The sequence below is a fragment of the Musca domestica genome, unplaced genomic scaffold (assembly GCF_030504385.1).
Source record: "Musca domestica strain aabys unplaced genomic scaffold, Musca_domestica.polishedcontigs.V.1.1 15, whole genome shotgun sequence".
NCBI lineage: Eukaryota > Metazoa > Arthropoda > Insecta > Diptera > Muscidae > Musca > Musca domestica.
Window position 1 is genome coordinate 7,119,464 of NW_026712207.1, and position 16,965 is coordinate 7,136,428.

At 33.1% G+C, this 16,965-nt stretch overlaps 1 protein-coding gene across 1 annotated transcript; it reads left to right on the forward strand.

Moving 5' to 3' along the window:
- Positions 1–14,160: 14,160 nt before the first annotated feature.
- Positions 14,161–16,127, forward strand: LOC101898028 (cytosol aminopeptidase). The gene is made up of 3 exons (XM_005185940.4): positions 14,161–15,309; positions 15,367–15,831; positions 15,889–16,127. Exons 1-3 carry the CDS (start codon positions 14,272–14,274, stop codon positions 16,036–16,038), a joined length of 1,653 nt encoding a protein of 550 aa, XP_005185997.1. The 5' UTR covers positions 14,161–14,271; the 3' UTR covers positions 16,039–16,127.
- The last annotated feature ends 838 nt before the right edge of the window (positions 16,128–16,965 follow it).

A 16,965-nucleotide genomic window follows, 5' to 3' on the forward strand; every position in this document is an offset into this window, starting at 1 on the left:
CCATCGAAAAATATTCAATGTGTGAAATAGTTTGCCAACTTTTGTAGACAAAATTCGAAAATATCCATTCCAGTGTCTTTTTGGAGAATTCACAAATACAGGAAAGACGCACTTCTGACTATTTCGTTAAGGCTGATTTCGTTGAAGAATATAGTCAAATGTCTGTATCTCACATAGATGCGTTTAAGTCAAAAACCAATAATAAATGTTAATCTTTTGCCACTTCTGAGAGATTATAGGTCTTTGGGAAATATTGGTTCCAGATCTAGGAAGACCATTTACGTGCAACATCAACCAATAAATTGGAAATGACCAAATTAGCTTAAGTTGCTATCATTCGAAAATTAGAGAACGAAACCTGATGGTTTTCTTTTATTATTTGTCACAATATCTTGTGGAATTCTTTTGAGTATCTCGCCTATATAAACTGTATCATTTATTATAGTGTTGTAGGGTATTCAACGGTCGGCCTCGCTCGACTGTAGCCTTTGCTTACTTGTTTTTGTTTACTTTCGTTTGCTGCCTTCTTAATATTTTTCAATAAACCCACAACAATTACTTCAGTTTTTTTTATTTCATTCCTTGTTTTTGCAAACTCAAATTTATCATTTCACCCCTTTTAGCCTATCTACTGCCCTCATGCATTAAATTTTCATCAGCTTTTACTTTTATATTTACGGTCAGTGGTATTTTATTACTTTAATGGCAGAACAAAAAGGTGCTGATGTGTAAACGGAGTTAAATTAAAAACAAAAAAACCCAGAAACAGATCCAACAACAAAACCCCTTCATTACACAAAACACAATCATAAAGTAATTTAACGGTAAAGGCCAACTTTCTGTCCCAGTTCTCTGCTGGTTCTTTTAAGCAACGTTCTGTGTTTTTTGCCCGGTTGCCTGCCTGGCGGGCGGTACCCCAAAGTTTTAGCTTCTGTTGCAAGTGCAAGTTTTATGCGAGAGTAAAGTTTTTTAACTTCCGTTTTGAACCTTTGCTTCGCTTTATTCAAGAGCTCACGGTGCTCCTCATAATTCAATATTTTAGGAAGTGAGTGAGGGTGAGGTATTGTGTGTGTTTGTTTTTTTTCTGCTTGGAATTACTCATTGTAGTTTGTTAGCATTGTTGAACAACAACAACAACAGCGAAATAAACAATTCCAAAAGTTTTTTGGTTTCGGTGTGAAAGTTGTTACATATATAAATCATAATTCTTTATGTTTTTGTAATTTTGTAACTATCTCAGGAAGCAGGGGAGACAACTGAAGTTTTTCCTTCTATCCAGATTAGAGCTGTAAAACCCCCGAAGAAAACGTGATGCAGTGATTTTGAGAAATTCTTGGAATGATTTTTAATAAGGGGATGTGCTTTTTACGTTGGTGCACGTAGTAAATTTTGGTTTGGCAGAATGTGGAGACTATTTCGAAACACAAAAAAAAGCTATGCTGAGATTTTCAAATTTGCAGAGCAATGGAAACTGTAGAGAAAATTAGAAGCTACAAATTTAACAGAAAAAATCTTACTTAAAAAATAAACAACAACGGTCGTTTTAAAAATTAAAAAGCCACGTTTATTTTGTAGAGGTGCTAGAAGAAATATTCTTCAGTAATCCATGTTTGTTTTGTAGAGGTCCATGAAAAATTAAAAATCCACGTTTATATTCTTCCAAAATCCACGATTATTGTTGTGGAGGTCCTTGAAATAAAAATCTTTAAAAATGAACGTTTATTGTTGTGGAGGTGCTTGAAACAAAATCTTTAAAAATTAACGTTTATTGTTGTGGAGGTCCTTGAAAAAATCTTCTTTAAAAAATCCACGTTAATTGTTTTGGAGGTCCTTGAAAAAATATTCTTAAAAAATCCATATCTGTTGGTCTTTGAAAAAATATTCTTTCACGTCTGCTGGTTCTTGAAAAAATCTTCTTTAAAAAATCCACGTTAATTGTTTTGGAGGTCCTTGAAAAAATATTCTTAAAAAATCCATATATGTTGGTCTTTGAAAAAATATTCTTTCACGTCTGCTGGTCCTTGAAAAAATATTCTTTAAAAAATCCACGTTAATTGTTTTGAAGGTCCTTGAAAAAATATTCTTTAAAAATCCATATCTGTTGGTCTTTGAAAAAATATTCTTTCACGTCTGCTGGTTCTTGAAAAAATATTCTTTAAAAATCCACGTTTTATTTTGTGTAATAAAAATATTCTTTAAAAATCCACGTTTTATTTTGTGTAATAAAAATATTCTTTAAAAATCCACGTTTTATTTTGTGTAATAAAAATATTCTTTAAAAATCCACGTTTTATTTTGTGTAATAAAAATATTCTTTAAAAATCCACGTTTTATTTTGTGTAATAAAAATATTCTTTAAAAATCCACGTTTTATTTTGTGTAATAAAAATATTCTTTAAAAATCCACGTTTTATTTTGTGTAATAAAAATATTCTTTAAAAATCCACGTTTTATTTTGTGTAATAAAAATATTCTTTAAAAATCCACGTTTTATTTTGTGTAATAAAAATATTCTTTAAAAATCCACGTTTTATTTTGTGTAATAAAAATATTCTTTAAAAATCCACGTTTTATTTTGTGTAATAAAAATATTCTTTAAAAATCCACGTTTTATTTTGTGTAATAAAAATATTCTTTAAAAATCCACGTTTATCTTCGTGAAGGTCCTTAAAAAAATATTCTTTAAAAATCCACATTTATTGTTGTGGATGTTCTTGAAAAAATATTATTTAAAAATCCATATTTATGGGTTTGTTGGTCCTTGAAAAAGTTTGTGTCTTAAAATCCATGTTGATTTGTCCAAAAGCCCTTGGAAAACCTATTATTGGTCCTTGTAAAAATTTTAAAATCCTCGTCTATTGTTGTAGAGATCCTTGAAAAAATATATTCTTTTAAAATCCACGTTTATTGGTCCTTGAAAAAATGTATTCTTTAAAAATCCACGTTTATTGGTCCTTGAAAAAAATATTCTTTAAAAAAACCACGTCTGTTGGTCCTTGAAAAAATATTCTTTAAAATTCTACATCCGTTGGTCCTTGAAAAAAATATTCTTTAAAAAAACCACGTCTGTTGGTCCTTGAAAAAATATTCTTTAAAATTCTACATCCGTTGGTCCTTGAAAAAATGTTCTTTACAAAACCACGTTTATTGGTCCTTGAAAAAAAAAATTCTTTAAAAATCCACGTCTGCTGGTCCTTGAAAAAATATTCTTTAAAAATCCACGTCTGTTGGTCCTTGAAAAAATATTCTTTAAAAATCCACGTCTGTTGGTCCTTGAAAAAATATTCTTTAAAAAATCCACGTATGTTGGTCCTTGAAAAAAATATTCTTTAAAAAATCCACGTCTGTTGGTCCTTGAAAAAAATATTCTTTAAAAAATCCACGTCAGTTGGTCCTTGAAAAAAATATTCTTTAAAAAATCCGCATCAGTTGGTCCTTGAAAAAAATATTCTTTAAAAAATCCACGTATGTTGGTCCTTAAAAAAAATATTCTTTAAAAAATCCACGTATGTTGGTCCTTGAAAAAAATATTCTGTAAAAAATCCACGTCTGTTGGTCCTCGAAAAAAATATTCTTTAAAAAATCCACGTCTATTGGTCCTTGAAAAAATATTCCTTCAAAATCCACTTTTATTGGTCCTTGAAAAAATATTCCTCCAAAATCCACTTTTATTGGTCCTTGAAAAAATATTCCTTCAAAATCCACTTTTATTGGTCCTTGAAAAAATATTCCTTCAAAATCCACTTTTATTGGTCCTTGAAAAAATATTCCTTCAAAATCCACTTTTATTGGTCCTTGAAAAAATATTCCTTCAAAATCCACTTTTATTGGTCCTTGAAAAAATATTCCTTCAAAATACACTTTTATTGGTCCTTGAAAAAATATTCCTTCAAAATCCACTTTTATTGGTCCTTGAAAAAATATTCCTTCAAAATCCACTTTTATTGGTCCTTGAAAAAATATTCCTTCAAAATCCACTTTTATTGGTCCTTGAAAAAACATTCATTCAAAATCCACCTTTATTGGTCCTTAAAAAAATATTCTTTAAAAATCCACCTTTATTGGGCCTTGAAAAAATATTCTTTAAAAATCCACGTCTGTTGGTCCTTGAAAAAATATTCATTCAAAATCCACTTTATTGGTCCTTAAAAAAATATTCTTTAAAAATCCACGTCTGTTGGTCTTGAAAAAATATTCTTTAAAAAATCCACGTCTGCTGATCCTTGAAAAAATATTCTTTAAAAATCTACATCTGTTGGTTCTTGAAAAAAAATATTCTTTAAAAATTCACGGTTGTTGCCCCTTAAAAAAAGTGTTCTTTAAAAAATCCACGTCTGTTGGTCCTTGAAAATATATTCTTTAAAAAATCCTCGAAAAAAATATTCTTTAAAAAATCCACGTCTGTTGGTCCTTGAAAAAAATATTCTTTAAAAAATCCACGTCTGTTGGTCCTTGAAAAAAATATTCTTTAAAAAATCCACGTCTGTTGGTCCTTGAAAAAATATTCTTTAAAAAATCCACGTCTGTTGGTCCTTGAAAAAAATATTCTTTAAAATATCCACGTCTGTTGGCCCTTAAAAAAAATATTCTATAAAAAATTCTCGTCTGTTGGTCCTTGAAAAAAATATTCTTAAAAAAATCCACGTCTGTTGGTCCTTGAAAAAAATATTCTTAAAAAAATCCACGTCTGTTGGTCCTTGAAAAAAATATTCTTAAAAAAATCCACGTCTGTTGGTCCTTGAAAAAAATATTCTTAAAAAAATCCACGTCTGTTGGTCCTTGAAAAAAATATTCTTAAAAAAATCCACGTCTGTTGGTCCTTGAAAAAAATATTCTTAAAAAAATCCACGTCTGTTGGTCCTTGAAAAAAATATTCTTAAAAAATCCACGTCTGTTGGTCCTTGAAAAAATATTCTTAAAAAAATCCACGTCTGTTGGTCCTTGAAAAAAATATTCTTAAAAAAATCCACGTCTGTTGGTCCTTGAAAAAATATTCTTAAAAAAATCCACGTCTGTTGGTCCTTGAAACAATATTCTTAAAAAAATCCACGTCTGTTGGTCCTTGAAAAAAATATTCTTTAAAAAATCCACGTTTCTATTGGTCCTTGAAAAAATATTCTTTAAAAATCCACGTTTCTATTGGTCCTTGAAAGAAAATATTCTTTAAAAATCCACGTTTCTATTGGTCCTTAAAAAAAATATTCTTTAAAAATCCACGTTTCTATTGGTCCTTGAAAAATATTCTTTAAAAATCCACGTTTCTATTGGTCCTTAAAAAAAAAAAATTCTTTAAAAATCCACATTTGTTGGTCCTTGAAAAAATATTCTTTAAAAATCCACGTCTGTTGGCCCTTGAAAAAATATTCTTTAAAAATCCACGTCTGTTGGTCCTTAAACAAATATTATTTAAAAATCCACTTTTAATAGTCTCTCTCTTTGTCCTTAAAAAAAAACTTCCCATTTGGCCCTTGAAAAGATCTTTTATTTATTGAAAGAAACAGATCCTTCCACTCTATTTGTAAATTACAAAATTCCCAAATATTTATAATGGCACAATAATGTTCAGCATTTGAATAAAAAACTACCTTAATAATCTAATTTTTTTTTTTGCTTTGCCTTTATTTCCTCCTTTGGGCATATTTTCTCCTTCAAGAAAAGGGCAGCAAAGGTGCTCGTAAAAAAGAAACTTCTACAATTTTGTTTTTCAAATATCTGATCCAAAAAAAAAAAAACTCAAAGAAGATATACGTATCAGCAAAGTTATTTTCAATTTGCAGTTGTGCCAAATATGTAAACCATAAAAAACATTTCACTTCTTACAAGAATTTCCACTCAATGCTACCAATATTTACCATTGAATTTGAAGGAACAGCAGCGAAAAACAAAAAAAAAACTAACAGAACAAAATTTCTTTTTCTATTCCGCTTTTCGCTTATCCCTAACGCGAATTTCATTCAAGCTGTATGCAAAAATGTCTGCGATTACAAATTGGTTTTAATGTTTTTCCTTTCTTCTTAGCTGCTGTAGTTTTTCCCTCCTTCTGTACATTTTCTCCAGAGGCTAATGCTTATCGAAGCGCGTTGAATAAAATGAAGGTGAAATAAAATGCCGAAAGAAGTTTTGCATAATTTCGTTGGCCAGATGATATTACCTTGCATCGCATGAAGGAAACAAATTTGGAAAGTTTCTCCGTTTTTTATTTTTTTTTCTTTTCGAGAAGAAGAAAGTAGAAAATAAAATACAAAAAAAGAATAAGAAAAAGAAAATGACATATTGAATATTTCTATGAACTTGGAAAAGGCTATGTCGAAATTTATTTGCATTGCGCCAGAACATTCGGTTTTTGGATGCAAAACTAAATTTTAATGGAATACTTGGCAGTTGTTTTAATATTTTTTACTTAAACGTTTTTTGACATAGAATTAACTCTGCCAACGAAGTTACATAGATTTTCTGATTCCCTAAATCATTAGTACAATAATTACAATCACTGCCTATGAAAGGCGTGATAAAAAATGGGTGTTTAGGAATTTATTTATGGAGGAGCTTTAATTGGGCTCCATTATCCTACCATTCACATATTTTTTTAAACATACTACAATTTCTCAATTTTAAATTTAAAATAAATTTCTCTCGAACATTTAATACAACTAGTCTAATGGTATTGGGTATTGGGTTTGAGACCAAAATTTATAATTTGTCTGACCTTAATGCAGCGTAAGCTTAACAAAATCATGAATCCACAATGAAATCGAAATCGATGGAAAATTATATTCAACAAATAAAATATTTTGTCCAAAAACTTTTTATATTCATTTTTTAAAACAAATTATCGTTAAAATAATTTCCGATTTTTGGCCAAAATTACAAATTGTACAGTAATAAAAATTAAACTGTCAGAACGTCCTTAAAAATCCACAACAATTTGATCAGAAAATTATGTCAATACTATTCAAAAAAATGGTTTTTATTATTGTGGAGATCCTGCAAAAACATTCTTTAAAAATCCATGATTACGGTAAAGGATGTTCTTGAAAGATTTTTTTTAAACCCACAATTACTTAGACGAAGGCCCTTATAGCATTATTTCTAAAACATCCACGTATGTTATTGCGGAGGCCCTTGAAAAATATTCTTTAAAAATCCACGATTACGGTAGAGTATGTCCTTGAAAAATTATTCTTTAAAAATACACAATTACTTTAGAGGAGGTCCTTAAAGGATTATTTCTAAAAAAATCAAGTTTATTATTGTGGAGGTCCTTGAAGAAATAATCTTTAAAAATCCACGATTACGGTAGACGATGTCCTTGAAATATTTTTTTAAACCCACAATTACTTTAGAGGAGATCCTTAAAGGATTGTTTCTAAAAAATCCACGTATATTATTGTGGAGGTCCTTAAAAAAATACTCTTTAAAAATCCACAATTACTGTTGAGGAGGTCATTAAATACATATTCTTTAAAAATCCACAATTACTGTTGAGGAGGTCCTTAAAAAAATATTCTTTAAATATCCACGTATATTATTGTGGAGGTTCTTGAAAAATATTCTTAAAAAATATAATCCACAACTACTGTTAAGGAGATCCTTAAAAATATTCTCTAAAAATCCGAGGTCATTGAAAAATATTCTTAAAAAATGTAATCCACAATTACTGTTGAGGATATCCTTAAAAAATATTCTTTAAAAATCCACGTATATTATTGTGGAGGTCCTTGAAAAATATTCTTAAAAATACACGTTTATTGGTCCTTAAAAAATGACAAAATATTTTTAAAAATCCACATTTATTGTTGCAGAGGTCCATGAAAACATACTCTATAAAAATCAACGTTCATTGGTCTGTTTTTCTTTGAAAGATTTCAAAATTGGTTGTCCCTTGCTCTTTTAAAAAATCATTTTTAAAACAATCCCCATGATTTTTGGTCTGAAATATTGCTTAAATTTTCAAGAAAATTGTTGTCAAAAAAAGAGGAGGTACCAGACCGATATATCCCATCTTCACAGAGGATTTTTGTTAGTGGAAATAATGGGATGTGTGAATTATAAAAAGAACCTGATGCTTACTTCGGATTTTATAAACGATTTGGTTATTCAAAACTTTGACCCTTGTGGGGGAGGTACCAGAAGGAATGGTCTAATCTCTACCGTTTATTCTAAGAGATCCTGTGTTAATAGAAATATTCCGATACGGCAAGTCTAAATGGAATCCAAAGTTAATTTTGCGTTTTATGAGCTTAAGGGATACTCAAAATTTCGACAATTTTTGGGGGGTGGTACCAGAAGGAGTGGACCGATATATTCCATCTTAACACCAGACCTTGGGTTGATAAAAATATTGGGATGAGTGAAATTTGAAGACAATCGAACTCTTACATCACATTTTATGAGAGTTGTAATTATTCAAAATTTTGATCATTTGTGGGGGAGGTACTTGATGGAGTGGACCGATATTGTCCATTTTCACACCTGACCTAGAACTGACGCAAATATTAGGATCTGCAAAGTTGGAGCAAATTCGGATTATCGTTTCTCTTTCTGTGCAAAAAATATATTTTGAAAATTTCGACCTTTTGCGGGGAAGGTACCAGAAGGAATGGACCGATATTGCCCATCTCCGAACTCGATCTAAGTATAACAAAAATATTTCGATGTACCAAGTTTGGACCAAATCGGATACTCCCTTCCAGAGTTATCGTATGCACCAGCCAGACAGACAGACGGACTGACTGACTGACATCGCTAGATCGACTCCAAATGTTCTGAAACAGATTTAGGTTAAAGAGACCTAGGGTCTAAAACCATTATATAGGCTAGGCACGTTTTGACCGTTTCAAATTATATATACCCTTTGTAGTCATGGCTGAGGGTATAATTAACTATTATTATTTCTTTACAATCTATGTTTTTTTTTTTTTTTTTTTTTTTTTGCCATAAAACTTCCCAAAAAATGTACGATATTTGTTCAGAAAGTCCCAAAAATATGCACTTTATGCAATTTATATAAAAAAAAAACATAAAATATCAATATCAATATTGTTAAAAAATTCACCATCTTTATCAAAAGGTCCTCCAAAAAGTACAATATTTTCGTCAAGTTTGTCCTTCAAAAAAGAAATATTTTTAACCTTAGCAACTGGTCAAATTTTGACAAACAAAGACCCTAATTTCATAAAAAAAAACAAAACAAAAAAATATATGAGGAATAAAGGTGGTCTTTAATTACCATTTTGAACAACTATACCGGAATTCGCCAAAAAGATATTTTATAAAAAATATGGAGCGCCAACTCGCCGAAAATGGGTTTGAGGATTTCAAAAACAAATTTTTGGTTTTTGCGTGGAATTACCAAAAGAAAAGAATTCCATTTTATATCGCCAGATATAATAAGAAGCTCAAATGTTGGGAAAAACTTTTACATCTTTGATATGATTTTTTTCAAATTTTTCAAAATCTAAGGGAGAGGTACCAGAATGAATGGATCTATATTACAAACGTTTATTCAACATTCCCAAACCAAAAATGTGAAAATAAATTAAATTTTCAAAAGAATAGACTTAGTTTTTCATTTACTCCTCCATAAATATTTCATTCGATCTTCTCATTTCTTTATGGTTTCTAGGCCAAAGGCATATCCATGTTTAATTAAAATAAAACGCCCATGCTTTGCGAATTAAAATAAGATGATTTCAATATTTCATAACTCAAAGCAACCACATTGGCTTTGATGTGAGCCAATTCGTATTCGCATCACTTAAATAGAGAGTTATGGCTTACATCCCATACGTAGCCATCTATCTATGCAAAGCTATGAGCTCTCAGCACAAAAAATGGCAACATTTTGTTTTTGGGGAAAAATACCAAAAGTACCACCACACACACACACAAATACAGTAACAACAAAATCAAACCAAACAAATAAAAAAATGATTTTTATGAAATGTAATAAAGCCAGTTTCCAATTGTATGGAGCCAGTTTTTTTTGCGAGCATGTATGTGTGTGTGTCTTTTTTAATAATTTTTAGTTGTGTTTTTTTGTTTTTTTGAGTTCTTTCTTTTCATTAAAGCTCTGAGGTTGGTTGCATTTCCTTTTGGGTTAAAAACAAAAAGGCCACCAGAGAGAGAGAGAGAGCAACAGACAGAGAGAAAAAAATACAGCCAACCAACCCATCAAATAAATGAAATGAACGTTTGTGTTCAGCCACAAAAATGAATTCACGAGTATTACACAAATCCACAAAGCATTCAGTATTTGGTCTGATGAAATTTTCACTGCTGGTTGTTGGAATCCCTCCTCACCGGCACCCTTTATTCGAAACAAACAGGAAAAATAACAACAAGAACAACATCACAATTGTGGTAAATGTAATTTACCAAAATTGCATGGTTTCGTTTGGAAATTATTTTTGAATGAAAACGACTGAAAACAGATGTATTTGTTGTTTTGTTATAAAAAAATGAAAAGCTAGCACCCTAGGAGATGGATGATGAATTGGAAATGTTTTATGGGAATATCTATTATGAGCCTAAGCAAAACATATGCAATGCTTTTTTATACCCTCAACCATATGACTACAATTTGATACGGTCAAAACGTGCGAAATAGCGGTTTTAGATCCTAGGTCTCTTTGGACCAAATCCGTTTCAGAACATTTGGAGTCGATATCGGTCTTCTCCTTCTGGTACTTCCCCAACGAAAGGTCGAAATTTTCAAAAAGTATATTTTTTGCACTGAAAGAGAAAGGATAATCCGATTTTGCTCCAACATTGCAAATCCTAATATTTGTGTCAATGCTAGGTCAGGTGTGAAAATGGACAATATCGGCTCACTCAATCAAGTATTTCCCCACATATGGTCAAAATTTTGAATAATTACAACTCTCATAAAATGTGATGTAAGACTCCGATTGTTCTCAAATTTCACTCATCCTAATATTTATATTAACCTAAGGTCTGGTGTTAAGATGGACAATATCGGTCCACTCCTTCTGGTACCTCCCCCACAAACGCTCAAAAATTTGAATATCCATGAAGTTCGTGAAAAGCGAAATCAACATCAGAATCCATTCCAGACATGGTACATCTCAATATTTCCATCAACACATGATCTGTTATAAATATTGTATAGATCGGACCATTTCTTTTGCTACATGCCCCATATAGGTTTCAAAATTTTTAAAAACATAACGCTCAAAGAAGGCGAAAAATCCAACTCTCTTCAAATTTCACACATACAAACATTTTTGCTAACACAAGATCTGTTGTGAAAATGCTATATATCTGCGAATCCTGGTGCCTCACCTACAAGGGACAACATTTTCAATACTTTTATCTGTCATAAATTGCGAAACAACTCAGAGATTATTTACAACTTGCTATATTTAAAGATATGTCTCTCATGCAGAATCTATTCAAGAGTTTGAAAATTCATTCAACAGAAGTTAAAATATTTTTAAATAATCGAACATTGGCTGAGGGTATACATCTGTCGGCAAAACCGACCGATACTTTTTTAATTCTTATTTTCCATTATATTTATGAATGATTAACTACAGAAAGAATTTATTTTGAACAAATATTGGCTATATAAAATTACTTTTTTTAATCTAAAAAAAAATAATTACCTCCAGCAAATGACTGCAGAATAGGTCAATACATAACTTAACAATTCTATATGCTGATACTAGAGCTCGATCAATTAAATATAGAGCTCTGAAAATTTACCCAGGCGTTGATATTGAAAATATAATGTTTTGTATTGCCAATTACTAACTATTTGAAATAGCATTCATATTACAATCCACCATCATATTGGCTGAACTTTGGCAATTAATTGCTTCTTTCGAGTATATCATAGAACAAGGCCTATATAAGGTCGGCCAGGAGGTACTTGAGAGAGTAGACTGATATCGTCCTAGCACTGATATGGTTATTGGAATACAAAGAGTTTAAACAAAATTGGATGATCTGTTTTTGTTGTATTAGGTAAATTATCTTCTTTGAAATCGTGGACCTTTTCTGAGATAGGTACCAGTAGGATTGGACCAATACTGCTCATCTACGAACTCGATCTAAGTTTTTTAAACCAAATCGGGAACTCCCTTCGAGAGTTATCGTGTGCATCAAATGGATGGACGGACAGACACCTCTAGATCGATTCCAAATGTCCTGAATCGGGTTTGGTCCAAGGAGACCTAGGATCTCGAACCGTTGTTTCGATGAGAAACATTTGCCCGTATCAAATTTTGTACCTATCAATTATTCATACAGGGTGAGATAAAAAAATGCAAAAAAGTCAAACACCATTTTTTTATATTTTATTAAATGAAAGCAAACAATCTCGGAAATAGCATACAATTTTAGAATAAGTTTAGATTTGTTCGAATTGGTCACTTTTGGTACGACCTATGGCCTTCAAACGGCCAATGAAACCGTCACACTCTGCCCAAATGTTGCTCTGCGGTACTTTGGCCCATTCCCGGCAAAGCACTTGCTTGGGGTGATCGACACTTTAGTGTCAACCTTACTTTCCAAAATTCTCCAGACACAATAGTCCATGGTGGCCATTGTGCGCTGGAAATGAAATTGGGTGGCGAGTACTAAATGCAGTGGTGCTGAGTCCGGTTGGAATGTCCTAGGTCTGCGGCCAAAATGTTTGCTTGCCCAACGCTTTAATACACCCTCCAGAATATTTTTGCGATAATATTCGGAATTTATTCTTATGCCACGGTCGATTAATACGAGCGGAGAGCGACCATCGGCTATTATGGCGGTCCACACCATCACAATGGCCAGCGCTTGAGTTCTGGTGTCCAACCGAAGGTGCACATTTTCAGCTGACCTCTTTGGTAAGTAAACAAGGTCATTTATGTGCTGATTATAATAAATTCTGTTTGTTTACAAAATTCTGGACAACGAATGATTTCTCATCGGAGACGGAGAAAACCAAATTCGGAAGTTCACCACTTTCGTCCAAGCGAAGCAACTCTTTAGCTCTTTTAAGTCTATTTTCTCACTGTTGCGGTGTAAGTTCTTACACTTTTTGGAATTCAAATGTCCTTACCCCGGGTTTCGATCAAATCGCTTCTTTACTTTTCGAAGCATTTCTGCTGATGTTGCTGTTTTCTTCTGTCCACTTCCTCTACGTCGAGCTACGCTACCAGTATCACGGTAATGAGCGATGGTACGATACAATACAATCATTTTAACAGCTGTCGGATGAGTGGCTTAGAAATGAGAGGAGTCTATAGTTGGTTGCAGTTTTTCCATCTCACCCTGTACATAGTATGGAGGGTATATTAATTTCGACATTCCGTTTGTAACTCATCGAAACTATAATTTTAGACCCAATAAAGTATATATTTCGTGATCAGCGTAAAATTCTGAGACGATTTAGCCCTGGCCGTCCGTCCGACTGTTGTAATCACGCTAGGATCAAAACGAATTAAGATATGAAGCTAAAATTTTGCAGAGATCATTCTTTTGAGCACAGGCAGATCAAGTTCGAAGATAGACTATATTGTTCCACGATATAGGATGACCCCCACATAACGGTACCCCCCGATATTTGGTGTAAGGGTGGTTAGTTTTAGACACATTTTTCAATGAATTTGTCGGAAATTCTACACATAGAGTTCTTTGTGGGTACCTTACTCCCTAGTTCTTTATGTCCTAGAAGAGAATTGTCTAAATAAGTCCACATTTTAGTATAGCGCCCATACAACGGAACCTGCTGATTTTCGGTATTTTCATGATTTTTGCGACATTATTCACCGGAATTGTTTTAAATTTCGTATTTGAAGTTCGGAACCCTTACAACAGCCTATGATAAAAATTGCTTATGCAGGTCCACATCTTCTTATAGGTCCCATATAAAGTTTTTCATTAGAGCGGTATTTTTCTACGGAATTTTTCTTGAAATTTTTCAAGTTTCTTCCAAATGGTGGAGAGTATAAAAAGTTCGCTACTTTAATATTCTACTGAATTTTCCCCGTAGTTATAATAAACTTAACATACTTTCTCTCAAAAAATGCTATTTTTGTTCGAGCGTCAAAATAATACCCCTTGAATTCAAGGGTCGAAATTTATTTTATTTTTCCAAGACATTTTTACCACCATCACAAATTCATTGAAAATAGTTTCTAAAAAAGTTTTTCAAATACTAATTGTCAAGTTGTGTTTCAATTTCATAATTTTAAAATTTTCCAAAAAATATCTGAAAACTCTTTCAATCTACATATATTTGTATTGAACAATTTTAGTTAAGACATGTCTATCTTAACACATCTACGTATCCCCAATGGCCCAACGAGATGTCTTCATAAAATCCGTCATTATGCCTCGCAAGCCATCAACCAAATGATACAACTGCAACACACCGAAATATGTGCCGATCCACCATCGAGAGGTCTGGTCTTGGGTGTCTATGCCGAGGAGGAGGATAAAAATGATACAGGAATTCTGACACCAGCTGCTTGGCGCTATAATGTACAAAAAACCGCTGGACGTTTGTTGGAGGTTTTGCGAATGTCTGGTCCCATGCCCAGGGTGGGTGAGGCACGCCTACTTTTTGCCCAGGAAACGGAAAAGATACCCTATTATTCGGCCGTGGCCATGATTGGTTTGGGCAAGGAATGTCTGGGCTTCAATGCCTATGAGGTACTGGATGAACAAAAGGAGGCCATACGGAGATCGGTGGCCAAGGCATGCATGGATTTAGCTTTACTGGATACAGATCGCATTGAAGTGGAGAATTGTGGTCATGCCGAATCGGCTGCGGAGGGAGCTGCTTTGGGTGTATGGGCCTATCAGGAGCTACGTGATGCCAAGAGGCGTTTGGCAGTGCCCTCCATTGATTTGTATACCCACAAGGATGAGGTGTGTGACATAGAAGGATGGCGTATTGGCTTACAGAAGGCTGCCGCCCAAAATTTGGCCCGGCAACTGCAAGAAATGCCCTCGAATATTTTAACCCCCACCGCATTTGCCCAAAATGTTGTGGAAGTCCTTTGTAAATCGGGTGTAAATGTTGAGGTCAAGGTTGAGGGCTGGGCAGAGAGTCAAATGATGAATGCCTTCCTGTCGGTGGGCAAGGCTTCGTGTGAGCCACCAATATTTTTGGAATTGAGTTACTATGGCACCTCATCGGAGGAGAGACCCATTGTTTTGGTGGGTCAAGGTTTGACTTATGATTGTGGTGGTCTGTGCTTGAAGGATAAGCAGGAACTTTTCGAAATGAGAGGAGATGTGACGGGAGCTGCTGTGGTGGTGGCCGCTTGTCGGGCCATAGCCAATCTGAGGTTGCCGGTAAGTCGTTATTTTTTTGGAAGAGAAGATAATTTCTAGAAAATCTGATTTCCAAAGGTCAACATCCGGGGTCTCATCCCAGTCTGCGAAAATGTCCTGGGCTGCAATGCCTTTCGTCCAGGCGACACAGTGAAGACCATGAACGGCAAACACATTAAGATCCAGGGAACCGATCACGAAGATGTTCTCGTCCTGGCCGACACGTTGTTGTATGCCCAAAATTTCTGTCCCAAAACCATAATTTCCGTTGGCACCACATCAGGTGCCATGCATCAGGCATTGGGTGAGGCCGCCTGTGGTGTCTTTACCAATTCGGAAATTTTATGGCAGCAAATAAAACATGCCAGCATGCACACGGGCGATCGCGTGTGGCGATTGCCTTTGTGGTGGTATTTTACGAGCGAGATTTCGGCGGGAGCTTCATCGGATGTGCAAAATTATGGTGTGGGCACTGGAGGTAAACCCTGCAAAGCGGCAGCATTTCTACGGGAATTTGTACCCTGTGGCCAGTGGATGCATATTGTGAGAAGAGGAGGAGAGGGGGCAGGTGTATGAAGTTTTAAGTTTTTGTATTTTCAGGATGCAACAAATGTAATGACTACCAATGGCAGAAACTTTGAATACTTACGCCGTGGCATGGCTGGAAGGCCTACAAGGACTCTCATTGAATTTATTGCCCAAAATATTTGCAAGGATACTGCTCCGAAGATGCCAAGGAAGGGCAAGTAGAATTAGTATGTTTTCATTTGTGATTGTTTATGTTTGGATTTTTTGTATTAAATTAAATGTGTTTTTAATTTTAAATAATTTAAAGATCACATTTATTCGTCTGTTTGTCCTTGAAAAATATTTTTTTAAAATCCAGGTTTATTGGGTTAAAGGTCCTTGGAAAAATATTCTTTAAAAGTCCACGTTTATTATATTAAAGGTCCTTTGAAAAATATGTTTTAAAATTTCACGTTTATTGGGTTAAAGCTCCTTAGAAAAATATTCTTTAAAAATTTATGTTTATTGGGGAAAAGGTACTTTGAAAAATATTTTTTTAAAAATTCCCCGTTTATTGGATTAAAGGTCCATGGAAAAATATTATTTATGCATGCAATGCACGTTTATTGGGTTAAAGGTCCTTGGAAAAATATTCTTTAAAAATCCATGTTTATTGGGGTAAAGGCCCTTAGAAAAAAATTCTTTAAAATCCACGTTTATTGGTTTAAAAGTCCTTTGAAAAAATATTCTTTTAAAATCCATTTAATTCTTTGTGGAGGTCATTGAAAAAATATTCTTTAAAAATCCACGTCTGTTGGTCTTTGAAAAAATATTCTTTAAAAATCCACGTCTGTTGGTCTTTGAAAAAATATTCTTTAAAAATCCACGTCTGTTGGTCTTTGAAAAAATATTCTTTAAAAATCCACGTCTGTTGGTCTTTGAAAAAATATTCTTTAAAAATCCACGTCTGTTGGTCTTTGAAAAAATATTCTTTAAAAATCCACGTCTGTTGGTCTTTGAAAAAATATTCTTTAAAAATCCACGTCTGTTGGTCTTTGAAAAAATATTCTTTAAAAATCCACGTCTGTTGGTCTTTGAAAAAATATTCTTTAAAAATCCCCGTCTGTTGGTCTTTGAAAAAATATTCTTTAAAAATCCACGTCTGTTGGT